Here is a 15152-nt window from a genome sequence, read left to right as displayed (position 1 = left end):
CAATGATAATGTGGTTAGAATTGTCAACTTACACCAAGAAGGGTTCCATAGGTTATTTCCATAGTGCAGAGACATGGATGTTAGGTTAAGTGGCAATTCTAAATTAGCCACAGTAAATGTCTTTCTGTGTTGACGAAAAACGCTGTCAACCTGTTCCAGTTGGAGCCCTGGCATCGGCGTATGTTGTGCTGAACATTGGGGGAGTCAAGATCTCTGTCTAAATAAATAAATAAATCTGGGTAAATTCCCAGATAATTAAACATGCAACTATTTTGCTGGTAATACCTGAAATGAGTAAAGAAAATTAACAGCCTATTTATGGGGGACTTATATTGGTTGGGTCTGATTACTGGGGGGGGAGTCATAACCCCCCTAACCTCCCCTGGAAATTACGCCCCTGGGCCCTGGCCTGATTAGGTTCAAACAATCAAACGACCCTCTTTGAGCAAGCACTTGGTGACAGTGGGAAGGAAAAACTCCCTGTTAACAGGAAAAAACCTCCAGCAGAATCAGGCTCAAGGAGGAGCAGCCATCCACCACAGTTGGGGGTGAGGGAAGGAAAGAAAGTGGAAGTGTAAGAAAATGGATGGAGAATTAAAATATTATACATTTGAAAACCAAATGTATTTTTTTATATTAGTGTTGCTGAGTGACTTTCTCAGCAATGTCCTCTGTATTCACCTTTCAGAGGAAGGACATTATAAATAGTACTGTATGTACTGTACTTCATTTTCTATTCTTCTGCACATGATGTATTTGTGGTCACCACGAGTACTTGCCTCGTAGCATATTATTCTCATGCTAACATTATTTAATGTAATTTACTACACGGAGATGCACAGACTCAAACACAAAAAGCTGCTAATGAGCAGGCAATTAAGTTTTATACAAAATGCCATGCTGTACTTTGTTTATGTGGTGAGAAGGGTCGTGTCATTTTGCCGAAGCTTGCACATGCACATCCGCACACGCACAAAGGCAAGTATATTACACGTCAGAATAAACCACCCGAAATGTGCCAGCTCATTTGCAGCACGCTCTGTTGTTCCCGCGCACACAGACACTGGCGAACACACCTGGTACACGGCGTGTATATGGATGTGATACCTGTGAGAATGTGTCACCTTGCACTGTTCCCACTGCATCCACGGGTGGATCAGTGGTCTTTGCTGTGTGCGTGTGTGTGTCTGTGTGTATGTGTGCATGTCTGTGTGTGTTTGCATGTGTGTGGTGGAAGAATAATTGTATTTAAACTTGTTATTGCTTACATTTTTTGCCATCTGTTAAGAGGTTAGGGTGATAGTCTGCCTGTGAACATTTAAAATTTAATTTCTGTGGTGTGTGTGTGTGTGTGTGTGTGTGTGCATGAAGGGGGATGAGGAGGGGGATCCAGAACAGGTGCTTTAAGAGTACCCATTTGACTCAGGGTCTTTTCACTAATTAAGTTTAGGTTCTTTATGTGCATATGTATGTGTGCTTGCGTGTGTCTGTCGGTGTGTGTATGTGTGGGAAAGCTTTCCTTTTTTCGCTCCCTCATCCTTTGATTTTTTTTGTATTTGTCTAAAACCACATTCAGACTGCCCAGGTTTGATCAAAGCCCTTTGAAGCTGGCATTTACCTTTATTTTAAAACATGCAAATCCATTCAATTATGGCATTTACGATATTTCCAATATGCTGAGAGTTGGGGTATATTAGTAATTTTCAACAATGCGTTCTTATACGTGCTTATCAAATGTCAATTGCCATTTACAGTCACAATGTACCATATGCATATCAAAGGCAAACACCTTGTCTACACCATGTCTGATCAATAACTTAAATCTAGAAATCAAAGGTATTATTTTAAACATATAAACCTTCACTGATTATGATTGTATGACTGCATTTACCGTCTACCCACACAGATGCTGAGCAGGTTAGGCACAGCTCACAAGTCAAACATAAAATTACTTCTATTTCTACATTGCCATTCATTATTATTGAGCATTATTTACTATTTAGCAGTTACTAAGACTTATTGGACTGATTTTTATCAGGGCAGTCTGAATTGTTGGAGACTTGTTTTTCACACTAACACAGAGATTGCTTTAAAACAGAGGTGGTTGAGTGTCTCTGTGTGAAAATAGGCCTGCTTTCACCAGCTGGGAAGATGGTCTTCTGCCTGAGTGGGAGTTGTTGGCAGGAATGAAAGACTATGAAAAGTATTTTGAGAATAATATTGTTGCTGGTGAGACTTTTTTTTTTCTGTTGTCACACACCATTACATTCAGTTGTCTTAGTAATTTTGTAGACTTGTTTTCTGTTTCAAATCTGAAACTTGTAGAATGAGATTTGCCAAAGTCCATTTTCATTTGCATAGCTATTTGTCACAAAGACTTTCATTTTTCCAGTGCTCAGTCTTGTTGCGTTTTGCTTAATCAGTCTTTGAAAGATTGCATATTGAAGGGAGGATGGCTAAAGTAACTTCATGCTATCAGAGTTTGGGCTTAGACTATGATTTTATTGCCTTTGAGATAATTACTTTTAAGACCTATTTAGTACTCTTACGAGAAAATGGAGCCACCAAACCATCAGAAGGCAAAAACAATTTTCATTCCTTTTTTCTCTATTGTAATGACACTGAATAAACAAGCTCACAAACTTAGGTTTAAAATCCACGTCAAGCTAAGACATTGTCTGATGTGCTCAGTGCATCCAGTCCAAATTTACACTGTGCTTAGGCAAGCTGAATCCTGCCTGCCACCCACAAGCTATTTTCCACCTGCTGCCCACCTCTATCAACAATAGTGAAGCAGAGCTGAGGATAAACACAAGTACAGACACAACAAAGTGCACATGGTGGCCACACTCTTCAGATTAACTTCTGTCCATCCTGTTGAGTCCTATTGTCTTTACCTGGAGCTCTCTGCATCCAACACAATATAGACACCATCCTGACACAATAGCAGCCCTTTCTTTCACTAATGCTGAGATGATGGTACATGAGAGTTTTTGTTTCTGAGAGATCAGCAGTAAATAGAGTGGAAGCAGCATTGCTGACCTCCGTGATAACCTGGGTGAACCTTAAAAAAAACAAAAAACAATTTACAGCTGAAAGATGCTGCAGCACAGTTCATAGTTCTAGGGTTTATTTCTTGGTGCTCCATGTGAATCTTTTGTATTTATTATTTTTTTTCTCTTTTTTATTTTAATGAGCATTTTATGTTTTCACTTTATTTTCTCTTTGCTTCGTCACAATCCCGTAATCAGAAAGAGACACAGGGAGTAGGCAAGCGAGGAAGAGGAGAGGAGAGGAGAGGATCGGGTTTCTCCGCTGCTCTGTACCCTAATCCTGGATTTGAAAACAGGATGAGAAGAACACAGGTAAGTACAAACACAAGCAATTACAGCACTGACATGGAATTGGAAGGTGGGGGTGAGGAGCTCGATGGGAAATAGGGAATCTCATAGGTTGAGAGTGGGCGGTTAGTTGTAGGTTGGATATAAATACCTGCAGTAGACAAGGACAGAAAAATGCCGAGGGTATGACATACGCCGGCTTACCTGCAACTATAACAGCAAGAAAAGACAAGGAGAAGCCTTAATGAGGGAAATCTGTGTAGCTGAGAAACACATTTCAGAAAATGTACCAGTAATTTATCTTGAGCTTGAAGCTCCTGAATATTCATCTTCAAGAGTCTTGGCTGAGGATAGAGTTGTGACTAAAACTGTGAAGTGTTCTGGATGAAGTGCTGACATCCACTTCTCTAAGAAAAAAAGGAAACCTATCACAGTTTTCTACCTGAATATTCCCAAGGGACTCAGGGAAGAAATATGCTTGAATGAGCCCGAGTGAAAGAGGAAAAAACAAGGAGGCGATACATGAGGTGAAAGAAGACTAGAACGCAGCTAGAAAAAGACAAAGCAGAACTACAGAAGGCCAAACAAGACAAGACGAAAGGCAGAAGGCAAGACAAAGTATCCATAACAAGTCACGCGAGAGGAAGGTAAGGAAACAAATAGAGAAGGCAAAGGGCAAGCAAAGCAACATGGGCAATAAGGCAAAATAGGCAAGAGACAGAGAAGCGAAGACAGGGAACCAATCGATGAGCTGTGTTGAACTTCAGCAAATCGCCATTAAAGAGAGGGCAGGAAAAAATGGCCTGTCAGGCATTTGGTAGTGACTCCTTCGCCTCACTGACGGGAGATTCACCCCTGCCTATCATTATGCACCATGGCTCTACCACCGACTGCCTGCCAACCACGTCCCATGCTCAAAGCATGGTTGCTGCAGGTAAAGCAAACGTATTCAGTTATCTTGTAAAACTTGTTAAAATTGTTTTCTTTGTTTGTTTTGCAAAGTGGAAAATTGTTTTGTTTTTTTGTGTGTCTCATTGATTTAAACTATCGTCATCATGTCATAAAACTTAATCTGTGCTTTAGGAAGATGGGCCACCAGAGAGGCCTGTTAGAGACTTTTAAGGGAAGATTCAGTATTGTGGCATTCTCCACTGCGATGGAACTGTACATAAACGCATCCTGGAAGGGTTCATTTGTGACAGATTATGTATGCATAGAAATGTAGAGATGACCTAACTGTGTGCAGTCGCAGCATAGATCACCCATATCAAGGCGCAGAACACAACTGTGCCGCGATAAGGCTGCGTCTAGGCGACAGGCAAAATGGATTGAATTAAAAAATACATTTATTCAAATCTAATCCAAATTATGTAAATATATCTAATCAGCTACATAGTTTGCCCCAGCTATCTCTACTCAGTGGATAATTGCTTTGAGGATATGTTATCAGTATGATAAACTCCCCAAGGTCTTCTTTTTTTTTCCACAATGAAGTGTTGTGGAGAAAACTTCCAGGGGTCTTAAAGCCTCCTGATGGTTATAGCTAAGAATAGACAAGATTAGATCATGCAAGACATGATTCAACCATTTATACAACAGCAGAGTAAACATTTTTGAAAAAATATTTATTTATTTTTTCTGCCAAGTACTTGTGAGATTTTGAGGCCATTGCTCCAAAACACATTGACCTGCCTTGTCTTCTAGTGTGTCTATGAATGACTTGAAATATGGTCACAGAATGCTAATAAAACCCAGTCATAACAGGAGGAGGAAAACTCATAAACAAGGCTTTGATTCTTCTCAGTTGTACAGTGTTATTGTTTATGTGCGAGACCGACTTCAAGAGCGCATCCTAATAATACCACTAAGCATTCATTAAAGCTTGGAGTGAACTCCAAACTGCATAAGAAGCAGAACACATGAATAATTATTTAATTAGAAGGCAATACTATTTTTGATTCTTTTAAATACACTTCATTTAATTCGGTTTTATTTATGGAGTGCAGGTTCACAATAAAAGTCATTTCAGGGTGCTCCGTATTGTAAAATAATCACTTCACAACAATACAGAGAGAAACCCAACAAATCCCTTTGAGTGAATACTTGGCTACAGTGGGAAGGAAAAAGAAAAGAAAAAGTCCGCAACAGGAACAACAAGAAGCCCCGGGCAGCACCAGACTCGAGGAGGGGAGCCATCTGCTACAACAAGTGGCAAGGACAGACAAGAAAAGCAGCTAGAGAAGACAAACAACAAGCTCCCTCACACTTAGATTCACAGCGGCACGTAAAGCAGTAGTTTTAAAGAAAAGTTATCACTGATGTGTGTTCTTTGTTCTGCCACTCTTCCTAACAGACTAATTTAAGTTTGTGCTTTAGAAAGTTATGCAAGGTTATTTTGTCAGCATCTAATAGTAACTGATTTCCTTTTAGTGTCTAATTAAAGTAAAGAAAGGAAAGAAAAGAACTCACTGAAAACTAACCAAAGCTACTGACTCCATATGTGATGTGATGAGAAAAGGGTTGTCAGTGCACATCTACATCCTGCAGTAGGCAAGTCATTAAAATGCTTCCACTTGATATGAAATCAAACTTAAAGATGTTAAAGAAAAATGCTTTACGTGTCTGGGAATGCTTTAAAATTGAACTGCACACGGATCAGTTCCTGACTTAAAAAATGTCTTTGTTTGTCTCTGTCAGTGTCATCTGGGCTGTCCCTGGGTCCGCCCTCCAAGCGTTCCCACATGCACCTCCCGACTTCCTCCCTGGGCAATGCTCTCAGCAACACCCCCGCAAGCTTACATTATCCAGTCACCCCCTGTCACTACACAAACCAGCAGGCCACCTATGGCATGATGGCAGGTAAGCAGAGATGATGCTAGGGAAGAAGAATTTGTGAAAACTAAAAAGGCAAACCACAAGTTGAGTTGGTCAATAAAATCTATCAATGTGTTTTGTATGTATTAAGCATCAGCTTGATCAAATAGTGGATGGCCTGTGTTTAATATATGATATTTAATATAACCTTGACTTTTACTCTTCATCTCTCCGTTTTATACTGTGTGGGTTTGAGGTTGAAGATAAATTGTAGCATTCTCTTTAATGATATCTCATAATTTTTACAGCACAAGATTCACATTTGTTTCTGGTGGAAATGTTATTTTGCAGCATTTCCAAAGCCAACATTAGAAACAAAAAAACTGAAGCTGATGAAGACTCATGGGGGAGGGAGCAGTATTGATCTGTGCTGTTGGTTATGATGATGAGGACAATGACAATCGATTCTAACTATGCCAGGTTTTGGAAGCACTGAATTCGAGCCTCAAATTTGCAAAATGACTCCGTTTCAGTCATGTGTGGGCATTATGTAGTCTGTAGTCAATCTGCAAACTGAAAGTGCTGCCATGCATTTAGCATTTAGGAACGACAGGTGTGGCTAACTGAAGTTCACAAAGTGTCAGGTGCGGATAAATCGGCAGAGTCGAGACTTTTAGGCAAGTTTCTGAAGGAAAAAGTCAGCTGTCGTACTGAAGGGTGACACTGAAAAGCAGGACTCGTGCTGATTATAGCAAGGCTGAAATTACAATGTCACACTAACAGCGATGGCTATCATAGAGGTTTAGATGATGATGAGTATAGTGCAGGCAGTGACAATTACACTATACAGTAATGGCAATGGTGGTGTCGATAATAAAGGCCTCTGTCTCTCTCTCTCTGCAGCACAGGAGATGCTCTCTGCCAGTATTTCTCAGACTCGTATCTTGCAGACCTGTGGTGTCCCTCACCCTAACATGGTGAGCGGTGCAAATGCATTGCAAGGTAAAGATCAGACACACACACACACACACACACACACACACTTGCTCCTTCCCTCTACTTGCCTGTAGTTAAACACAATAAATTGAGCAGAAAATGTGTTTATGTTCCATTTAATTTTAAATCTGCTGCCAGTTAAAATCAATTTCAACCTTGATTACCTCGCGTGGACCCTTTAGCGCACTTACTTGAGCTTTTTAGAGCACTTGTTAAGTGCAACTGTCAAAGATGACTCGCCAATTCCCTGTCCTGCTGTCAGGAGTGGGAGTTACACACTGTCACGATTGTTGCTACAATTGTGGTGGATGGGAATCTAATTAGTCGTGATTAAATCTCAGAAAAACTGCCATTTTCCATTAATAACTGTAGTTAATAGCAGTTATCTTTAACAAAAAAAAAAACACTATTTCCCTTAATGCATACTGTTCTTATAGCCTTTATTAGTTTGTAGCATTTTATCATATAAAACATGCCAAACTGATATTGTAAACCAACCAAATTTTAAAGAGTTCTGCCGTTTCTGTATTCCAGACATGAGCACAGACCTCAAGAAACATGACACCTTATCAAAGTTTCACACTTTCAGACTTTAGGTCCTGCATGCTGATTCTTTTGAATAATATGAAATAATGAAAAAGGACACAGAAAGAAAAAGAACATAAACAACCCTTCAAAGTCTTAAGCCGATAAAAAGAGAAAAGCATATCAGCTTTGATGCATTTTTTTAGTTAGACAAAGTATAACTGAATTATTCTATATCACATAACCATATGAGAGTACAAAAAAAAGAACTCGACCCTAAATGAACCCAAAAGTTTTGCTGAAGAAATAAAGAAGTTTCTTTTTACAGACTTCTCTGCTTGGATTTTAACCACCTGGGCAGAGACCCGGTGACATCGGCCCACTTCTGCAAGCGGCCTCACAAAAATTATATGAACTATGGTGTCAAAGACTGCACTGATGTACATTAGGATTAATTAAACAGCAGGTGCCCACACTTATTACCACCAGGAGGTAATTTGTCACCTTAATGATGTCGATTCCGCGACTGCTAAATGATCAAATGTCTGACTGACAGCTTAAAAAGTACAGCTGTAAGCTTGTCTGAGACTGGTGTCAAGCTTCTGACAGCAATGTTTGACAAGACTGACATGAGGTGACATAAATTATGTGGGATGATAAAAAAGGGAGGCTGTATCACTTGAAAAGAGCAATGCAATGCCAGGCAGAAACAGGAAAAAAAAATCTCATGTGTGCGGTAAAATTGATGGTAAAAAATTCGTCTGAATCATAAAATGAGACTAGCTGAAAGCGTTCGACAGCAGAAGGACACGTTTAAGTTAAGAAGAGAGAGATAAAAGTTAATGTCATTAAACAGGAGTCCCGAATTATGATAGCTGAGGTCAGAGGAAAGGAAAAAAAAACCTCTTTCATTTTTTAAAGCTGCATTCATCCATTTTTATATTAACAGTGGATCAAATAAGTATGATGTGAAAGGTGCTGCCCTACAAACCCACAGTGATTTATCAACTCTGCAGTTCCCCTCAGTTGGTCTCTTTCGTCTCATCAACCTCGTGTTCAGCTGCAAATGGTGACATTTTTCAGCAACAGCACTCTGGTACACCCACAGTACACCCCCTGCCCAGCAGCAAATAGCACATTTAAAAACTAAAGTCCCAGAATTCCCTCACTGCGGCTGGTTTTAAATCAAAAGAGAGATGAAATAAAAGCGAATAGAGCACTAAAATAGAGCTTCAGAAGGTAAGGTTGATCACTATACGCTAGATGTGTAAACAGTTAACTGTTTTCCAAGACATAACTTTATTAAATTGCGTTTGACTAAAAGGCAACTCTGGGATTCCAGCTTGTTCAGACTACAAAACATTGTCGAAGCAGCTTTTAATACAGCATCAAATCAGTGTTTGTTTGCTTTCTGTCCTCATTTAGCGTAAATCTGTTGAAGCTTTTTGGATGGTGCACATGTATAGCTGCTGGAAGGTCCAAGGCCATGTACACAAAGGCTTGTGAGGTGCTTTCACAAAGTCAGTAAGCCCACATGTGCTAGGACCAGGACTTGCTGCCCAGTCTGCCTCCCTGCCACACAAACAACGGCTGTGTTCACTGCAGCATAGCTGCACATAAGCTCCCCAGAGAACATCAGTGCATACATCAGGGCGAGACAACGAAGATTCCTCTCCCTTTTGCCAGCTCAGTGGGGAAAACAGGATGCCTCCAGCTGAATAATCCAAAAACTGTTGTTGTTCTCAGGGATATCGTATTAGCCCCAAACGCCCTCTTACCAATGCTAAACAACGTACACGGAGCACTCACTTTTGGGATGCTGATTTTAAGAGGCGTCTGCAGTTAGAAAAAGCTCTGAAATCTAAAGGCTACAGCTACAAATGCAGATGCATACTGTACATGCAGCCTAAAGAAGCAATTTCAACAGAGAGAGGAACTCCAACCTCTGCCTGACACCTTCGGTACAAGAGAAGATCACTGATGCATACAGTTTTGGGGAAGAATCTGCCATACTGCTTTCCAGCTGATATATAAATCCAGCTGAACAATGCAACGGGTCGATGGTGCTGTTATTTTCGCCACCACTTCATGCACAGGGCTCGGACAGCTGAAACTGTTGTCAGCATTTCGGTTAGTGAATTCTATCTAGTCCAAAATGGCTCAACCACTGCTGTTGTCAGGCAACATTTTAGCTGAGCTAAAATCTGTAGAAGCTTTTGTTTCAGTGTGTCATATCAGGCTGAAAAGAAAAGATGTTGCTATTTGCTGCTTTGGAAAGTAGTGGCAGCTCATCCTTACTGGATGAGCAGAAAAAGAGAAAAAGGGTTGCTCAAAGTTGACAAAAAGTTTAGCCAAAGGATCACAAATATGTTTATTGACTGGGATTCAATTTCACATTAATATCACATTAATAAATCATTTTAGCCTACCTTGGGTAATATTAATGGAGTAGGTAAAAATACTGAAAATACCATGCTTACCTAGCTTCCGCAACAAAATATATTTGGCATGCAATAACACCAAAAAGACCAAAAATTTAAATCAGCACCTCTGAAACAGTTTAAACCAAAGTGAAACGGTACTCTTCACAAAGCCGAGGATTTGACTCACAATAAGTGTACCCAAAAAATCGTCAGCCGAGTGAATGTTCACTGTCAATAAATATTTTACCATTTAGTTTATGTGAAAAGAAAAAGGATACTAAGATATTATAAACTAACTAACTGAGACTTACCAACTGACCTTTATTATATTAGATCCTATTATTGTCTAAAAAATAGTTACATATAGTTTGCACTACAACTGCAGTAACACAAGAGGGGAGTGTTGCATTACTCACTTACATTACCAGCAATATGAATAGCAGTTAAGGAAAACAGTGTCCCTCATGAGCGAAGACTGTCCTGTTTTGCGCATGCCTAACTCGCTTAACGTCTCCTCTTGTATGATAAATGCGACACGCAGACTGACATATTTTTAGTGCTGTTAATTAGTGGTTGTTTTCTTTTCTCTGCAGCTGTGCAGATTTGTGACGCAAAGGACAGAATCACATTAGAAATTACAATTAGTCATCCACCCATGTGGTACCGTGGCAGTCAACTGTCATTAATCTGTCATTAGTGATTAGCAGCAAGAGCTCCACTCCAGCTTACCACTTAACACTAACAGCCACCTGTAGCAATAATGAATCATCTTGAAAATTGTAACACAAGTAAATACAAACCTCTTGTCAGATGGTTGTGAGATGTTTGCTCACAGCTGAGCAGTGAGCCTTTAAAATAGGTATATGAAGGAAAGCCGGCTTCGTGCTGCAACACCAAAGCCAAGGACGAGGGGACTGCGGAAAGACGAGTTCATTAAATTATGGCTACACTGCAATTTATTGTTTTAAGTGGCAGTTAAAAGAATATCTATTCACCACGCCCCTGAAAACTCATTCACTTATTTAAGCACTCGTGTCACATAGGAGGGTTTTTTCCTTCTTTTTTTTTTAAATCTTACAGCTTTTATCAGTAAATGGAACTGGCTCAGGTGTCATCATGCCAACCAAGTGTGGGACTTCAAAAAGAAACCTTTACTTTTATTCCATACACCACAAATATGCACTGACATAAAACTGTTTGTGCCTGAAAGTCTGCAGATGTACTAATAAGGGCAACTTCAATGATGTTTCACTGGAGAGGTAAAGTTATACATGATCTACACGGTGCTTCACACTATGAAGACTGTTACTGTTATCCAATATTGTCTATCGTAGCAAAAAGAAAAAACTCACATTAAAATATTAATTTCCACATCCCAGCTGCTCAGTTGTTCCCTACCAACAAATTTCCCCTCTCTTCCTGCTCTCTGCCACTCTCTGTTTTGCTAGGATCTCTTACTTCTTGCTTGTACAAGTTTCCGGATCATGGCCTAAGCGGCGGCTCTTGTGCATTAAGCCACGGTTTCTCTTCACTGCCCTCGGCCCTTCTTTCAACTGATGAGGCCCCAGGGGGCCCAAGCGGAGAGATAAAAAGTGACGGCCAAAGGAAGAGTATGCGGGACCCAGAGGATGCACCTGCCATGGATTCACCGCAGATACGAGAGTTGGAGATGTTTGCAAATGACTTCAAAATACGGAGGATCAAACTCGGTATGATTAATACAAATTTATCTCACTGTTCAGCTGCAGCGATGAGACGCTTCACCACAGATGGTTTTGTCTTTTTTTCCCACTCCTCTACTCCTCTGTGCTGCGTGTATTTTATAAAGTATTTCTGTTTCATTTTGACCCACAGGGTACACTCAGACTAATGTAGGGGAGGCGCTCGCTGCCGTGCATGGTTCAGAGTTCAGCCAGACCACGATCTGCCGTTTTGAAAATTTGCAGCTGAGCTTTAAGAACGCCTGCAAACTCAAGGCCATTCTGGCTAAATGGCTTGATGAAGCTGAGCTGGCGGGTGGTGAGTCACACGTATCCACTCAACTCACAACCCTTTGAGAGTATTTATTTGAGGGTAACGTTTATCTATTCAGCAAGGTAAAATTTATCCTTCTGATTCAGTCTCTTTTAATGTCTCTTGAAAAAATATATTTGAAAGTAATGCTTTCTTGGGTGATTACTAAGATCTAATTAGTTGTGCCTCATCTTGGACAGTGTTTGCCAACACTTTTAGTCTTACATCCTTTTCAATGCTCATCACATGATGCATACATCAGATTGATTTTTTAGTCTCACATTTTTTCTGATTACTTAGGTGTAAAGAGCTACGACTTTCCAGATGACAACAAAGAAAAAGAATTTCAAATAAACAGATGCACCGTGTGTGTCAAAGAAGTGTTTTTCTGTCATATCAGTGGCCTCCTCAACATCAGATTTATTTTATGATCACCCAAACCCCAGGCTGGGGGTGAGAACGGTCTGAGAAATTGTTGATTAGTCTTAAACATACAGCCATGACATGATTCCCAAGGTCGTATAATAATATTTGATGTGGTGACACACTAAATCAGTCTAGGGAAAGTTATGGGTTACACTAGCAATCAGCCAGAAACATGTATCCTTATGTCCTTACAGAACCTATTCATTTCTTGCAGCTTTGTACAATGACAAAATAGGAATGAATGAGCGGAAGAGAAAAAGGAGAACAACTATCAGGTGTGTACTGTAAAGATCAAAATACAAATACAAAAAATACAAAATATGCCATTTACCAAGTGAACTCATAATCTTTTTTTTTTTTTATTCCCCCTCTCCCTTGTTTCACTCTGTAGCCTTGGAGCTAAAGAGGCCCTTGAGCGCAGCTTTGTGGAGAAAAGTAAGCCATCCTCTCAGGAAATAGCCCGGATAGCCAAAGGCCTCCATCTGGAGAAGGAAGTGGTCAGAGTTTGGTTCTGCAACCGACGCCAAAGGGAAAAACGTGTTAAAACCAGCCTTAACCTCAGCTCGTGTTTGACCAAAATCAGTCCGAACTGCATAGCACAGATGAGTAAAACGCAAAGAGCAATGACATAATTCGAGGTTCGATGAGCGTGTCTGTGAGGGAGGCTCGTTTGTGACCGTGGTTAAAAATGTGCTCTTTTCAAATCTGACATGTCCAATAGCAATTATTCCAAATGCCACAGGAGAATTTTAACCTGCTGAAAACAGATAAAGCTTCTTTTGCCCAGCTGCTTCACTGACTTAATACTGACAAGAGAATTTATATAAGACCAAGTTTGCCATTAAAATTTTTGTCTGTTGTCTTTGCACAGATATGTCTCTCTGTTAGATTTTCCGAATGTAATATATAAATGTCTGTTTTTATTTAAAATTGCAATTTTAAAGAAGAGACATAAATGTCAAAGAGCAGCCCGGCCATTATTTCCTTGTTGTTTGAAGTTAAAACTGTGAAGATAAAAGGTTTTCAATAACTGCATATGAACTGCTGGCTTGATGCTGCACCTGCCAGTCTTGACATTTAAATGTACTGAATATTGGCTGTGCCTTGTTTGCTATACAACTGCTGAAAATATATTAACCACACAAACCAAATCTCATTTAATACATCAGCATCAGAGTACAGACAAGTGCTCATAAAGATCAGCTCTGTACCTTTCTGAAAGAAAGCAATACCATTATTGATTTTGTCCTTTTTTTCCTACAAAAAGAAGTTTTATTGTTGATGAAATGAAGTGTTCTACATTTACATCTATATTTAACCACAGAACTCCCTGTTGTAGTTGTGTTTGTGTATTTTTTGTAAAAGCTGGTGCCTTTATGTCCCTGTTTTTTATTAGCTGTCAGTCTTAAGAAAAATGCTTTAGCCAAATGAATGTAGTTGCAGTCAAAACAGTAATATATTTTAAAACTTTACAACAACCTATTTATTTGAGAGCTAATTTATTATGTCAGGCTACTTTACTGTGCACAAGCTCTGTGATTTATGGGATGAAGGACATGGGAAACTTTTTGACAGCAAATGGATATGCGGTCTTCTGTTTCCCTGATGTAAGATAGATGTTGATGTTTTTGCTTTTGTCGTTGCTGCCTTGATAAAGTGTCATACAAAGAAGAACACCAGCCAGTCACAACTCTGACCTGGTTGAGGTGACTGATGGGAAAGAAACGGAAACGCCACGCCTTTCTTAAGAAGAAGAAAGCACCTAAAAGTATCAGGATGTTTTTATTATTTTAAATTTACATCAGAAGCCAGTAATTATTGTCAAAAAAAAACCCTAGAAAATGTGATATAGGACTGGCAACAGACTGATTTAAAGGGTGTTTATTATACTAAAAATATAAAAATATGGCAAATATCTGCCCTTTTCTTTATCAAATTGCTCCTTTCAGTTCCCAGGCGCTCATTGATCAGTCAGTTCACTGCATACGTAGCAAGCAGTAACCCGCACTTCATAACTACAGTACGAGTGCCGTCTCTCATTTTTACTGTAGTACTACATATATTACGTTGTGAATGTCTCACTGGAGATTCATAAATAAACATACAAGACACTTAAATTCAGAAATGAGTGGTTTTCACTATGACTAATGTAAGGCTGTATAACGGGAGCGCTGCCAGGGGAAATAAATGCTGCAGGGTCACACCGACTGCTGTCACTCCTCTGAGTGTCTACACAGCAAAGTTACAGGCACGGCATGCTTACTATAAAACTACTAAGAAGCTTCTAAAGGCAGTCGTCCAGATGCATTTAGCCTTAAAGTTTTTCTCATATCTACTCCTTTTCCCCCCACAGTTCATGTATTCAGAGAGCTGAATGGGTACCACGTAATTTTTGTATAAGTAAATCTATAAACGTGGCTAAAATATATGCACGTGTTATGTGTCGGTGTGTTTGCTCTTCTGTTTGATATTCTATTCAACTCTTCATCAGATGGATCATTTAACAGACTCAAAATTTATTTGGCTCCAAAATAAGTTACTTTTCACGCACTTATATTGCATTACCATGTACTTTTTTCTTTTCTTTTTTTTTTTTTAACTGTTCTGCAGTTTG

The 15152-nt window shown here is 39.6% G+C and overlaps 1 protein-coding gene across 1 annotated transcript; it reads left to right on the top strand.

The window, feature by feature from the left end:
- The first annotated feature begins 3161 nt into the window (after nt 1-3161).
- On the top strand, nt 3162-15079 carry pou1f1 (POU class 1 homeobox 1). Its single transcript, XM_085136104.1, has 7 exons — nt 3162-4275; nt 6039-6200; nt 7059-7157; nt 11548-11808; nt 11954-12118; nt 12753-12813; nt 12930-15079. The coding sequence occupies exons 1-7, from the start codon at nt 4140-4142 to the stop codon at nt 13168-13170; spliced, it is 1125 nt and encodes a 374-aa protein (XP_084992230.1). The 5' UTR covers nt 3162-4139; the 3' UTR covers nt 13171-15079.
- Nucleotides 15080-15152: the final 73 nt, after the last annotated feature.

Source organism: Neolamprologus multifasciatus, chromosome 16, assembly GCF_963576455.1.
Source record: "Neolamprologus multifasciatus chromosome 16, fNeoMul1.2, whole genome shotgun sequence".
NCBI classification, from domain to species: Eukaryota; Metazoa; Chordata; class Actinopteri; order Cichliformes; family Cichlidae; genus Neolamprologus; species Neolamprologus multifasciatus.
The sequence above is the reverse complement of the archived record's forward strand: the minus strand, read 5'-3'. Positions and strand labels throughout refer to the sequence as shown.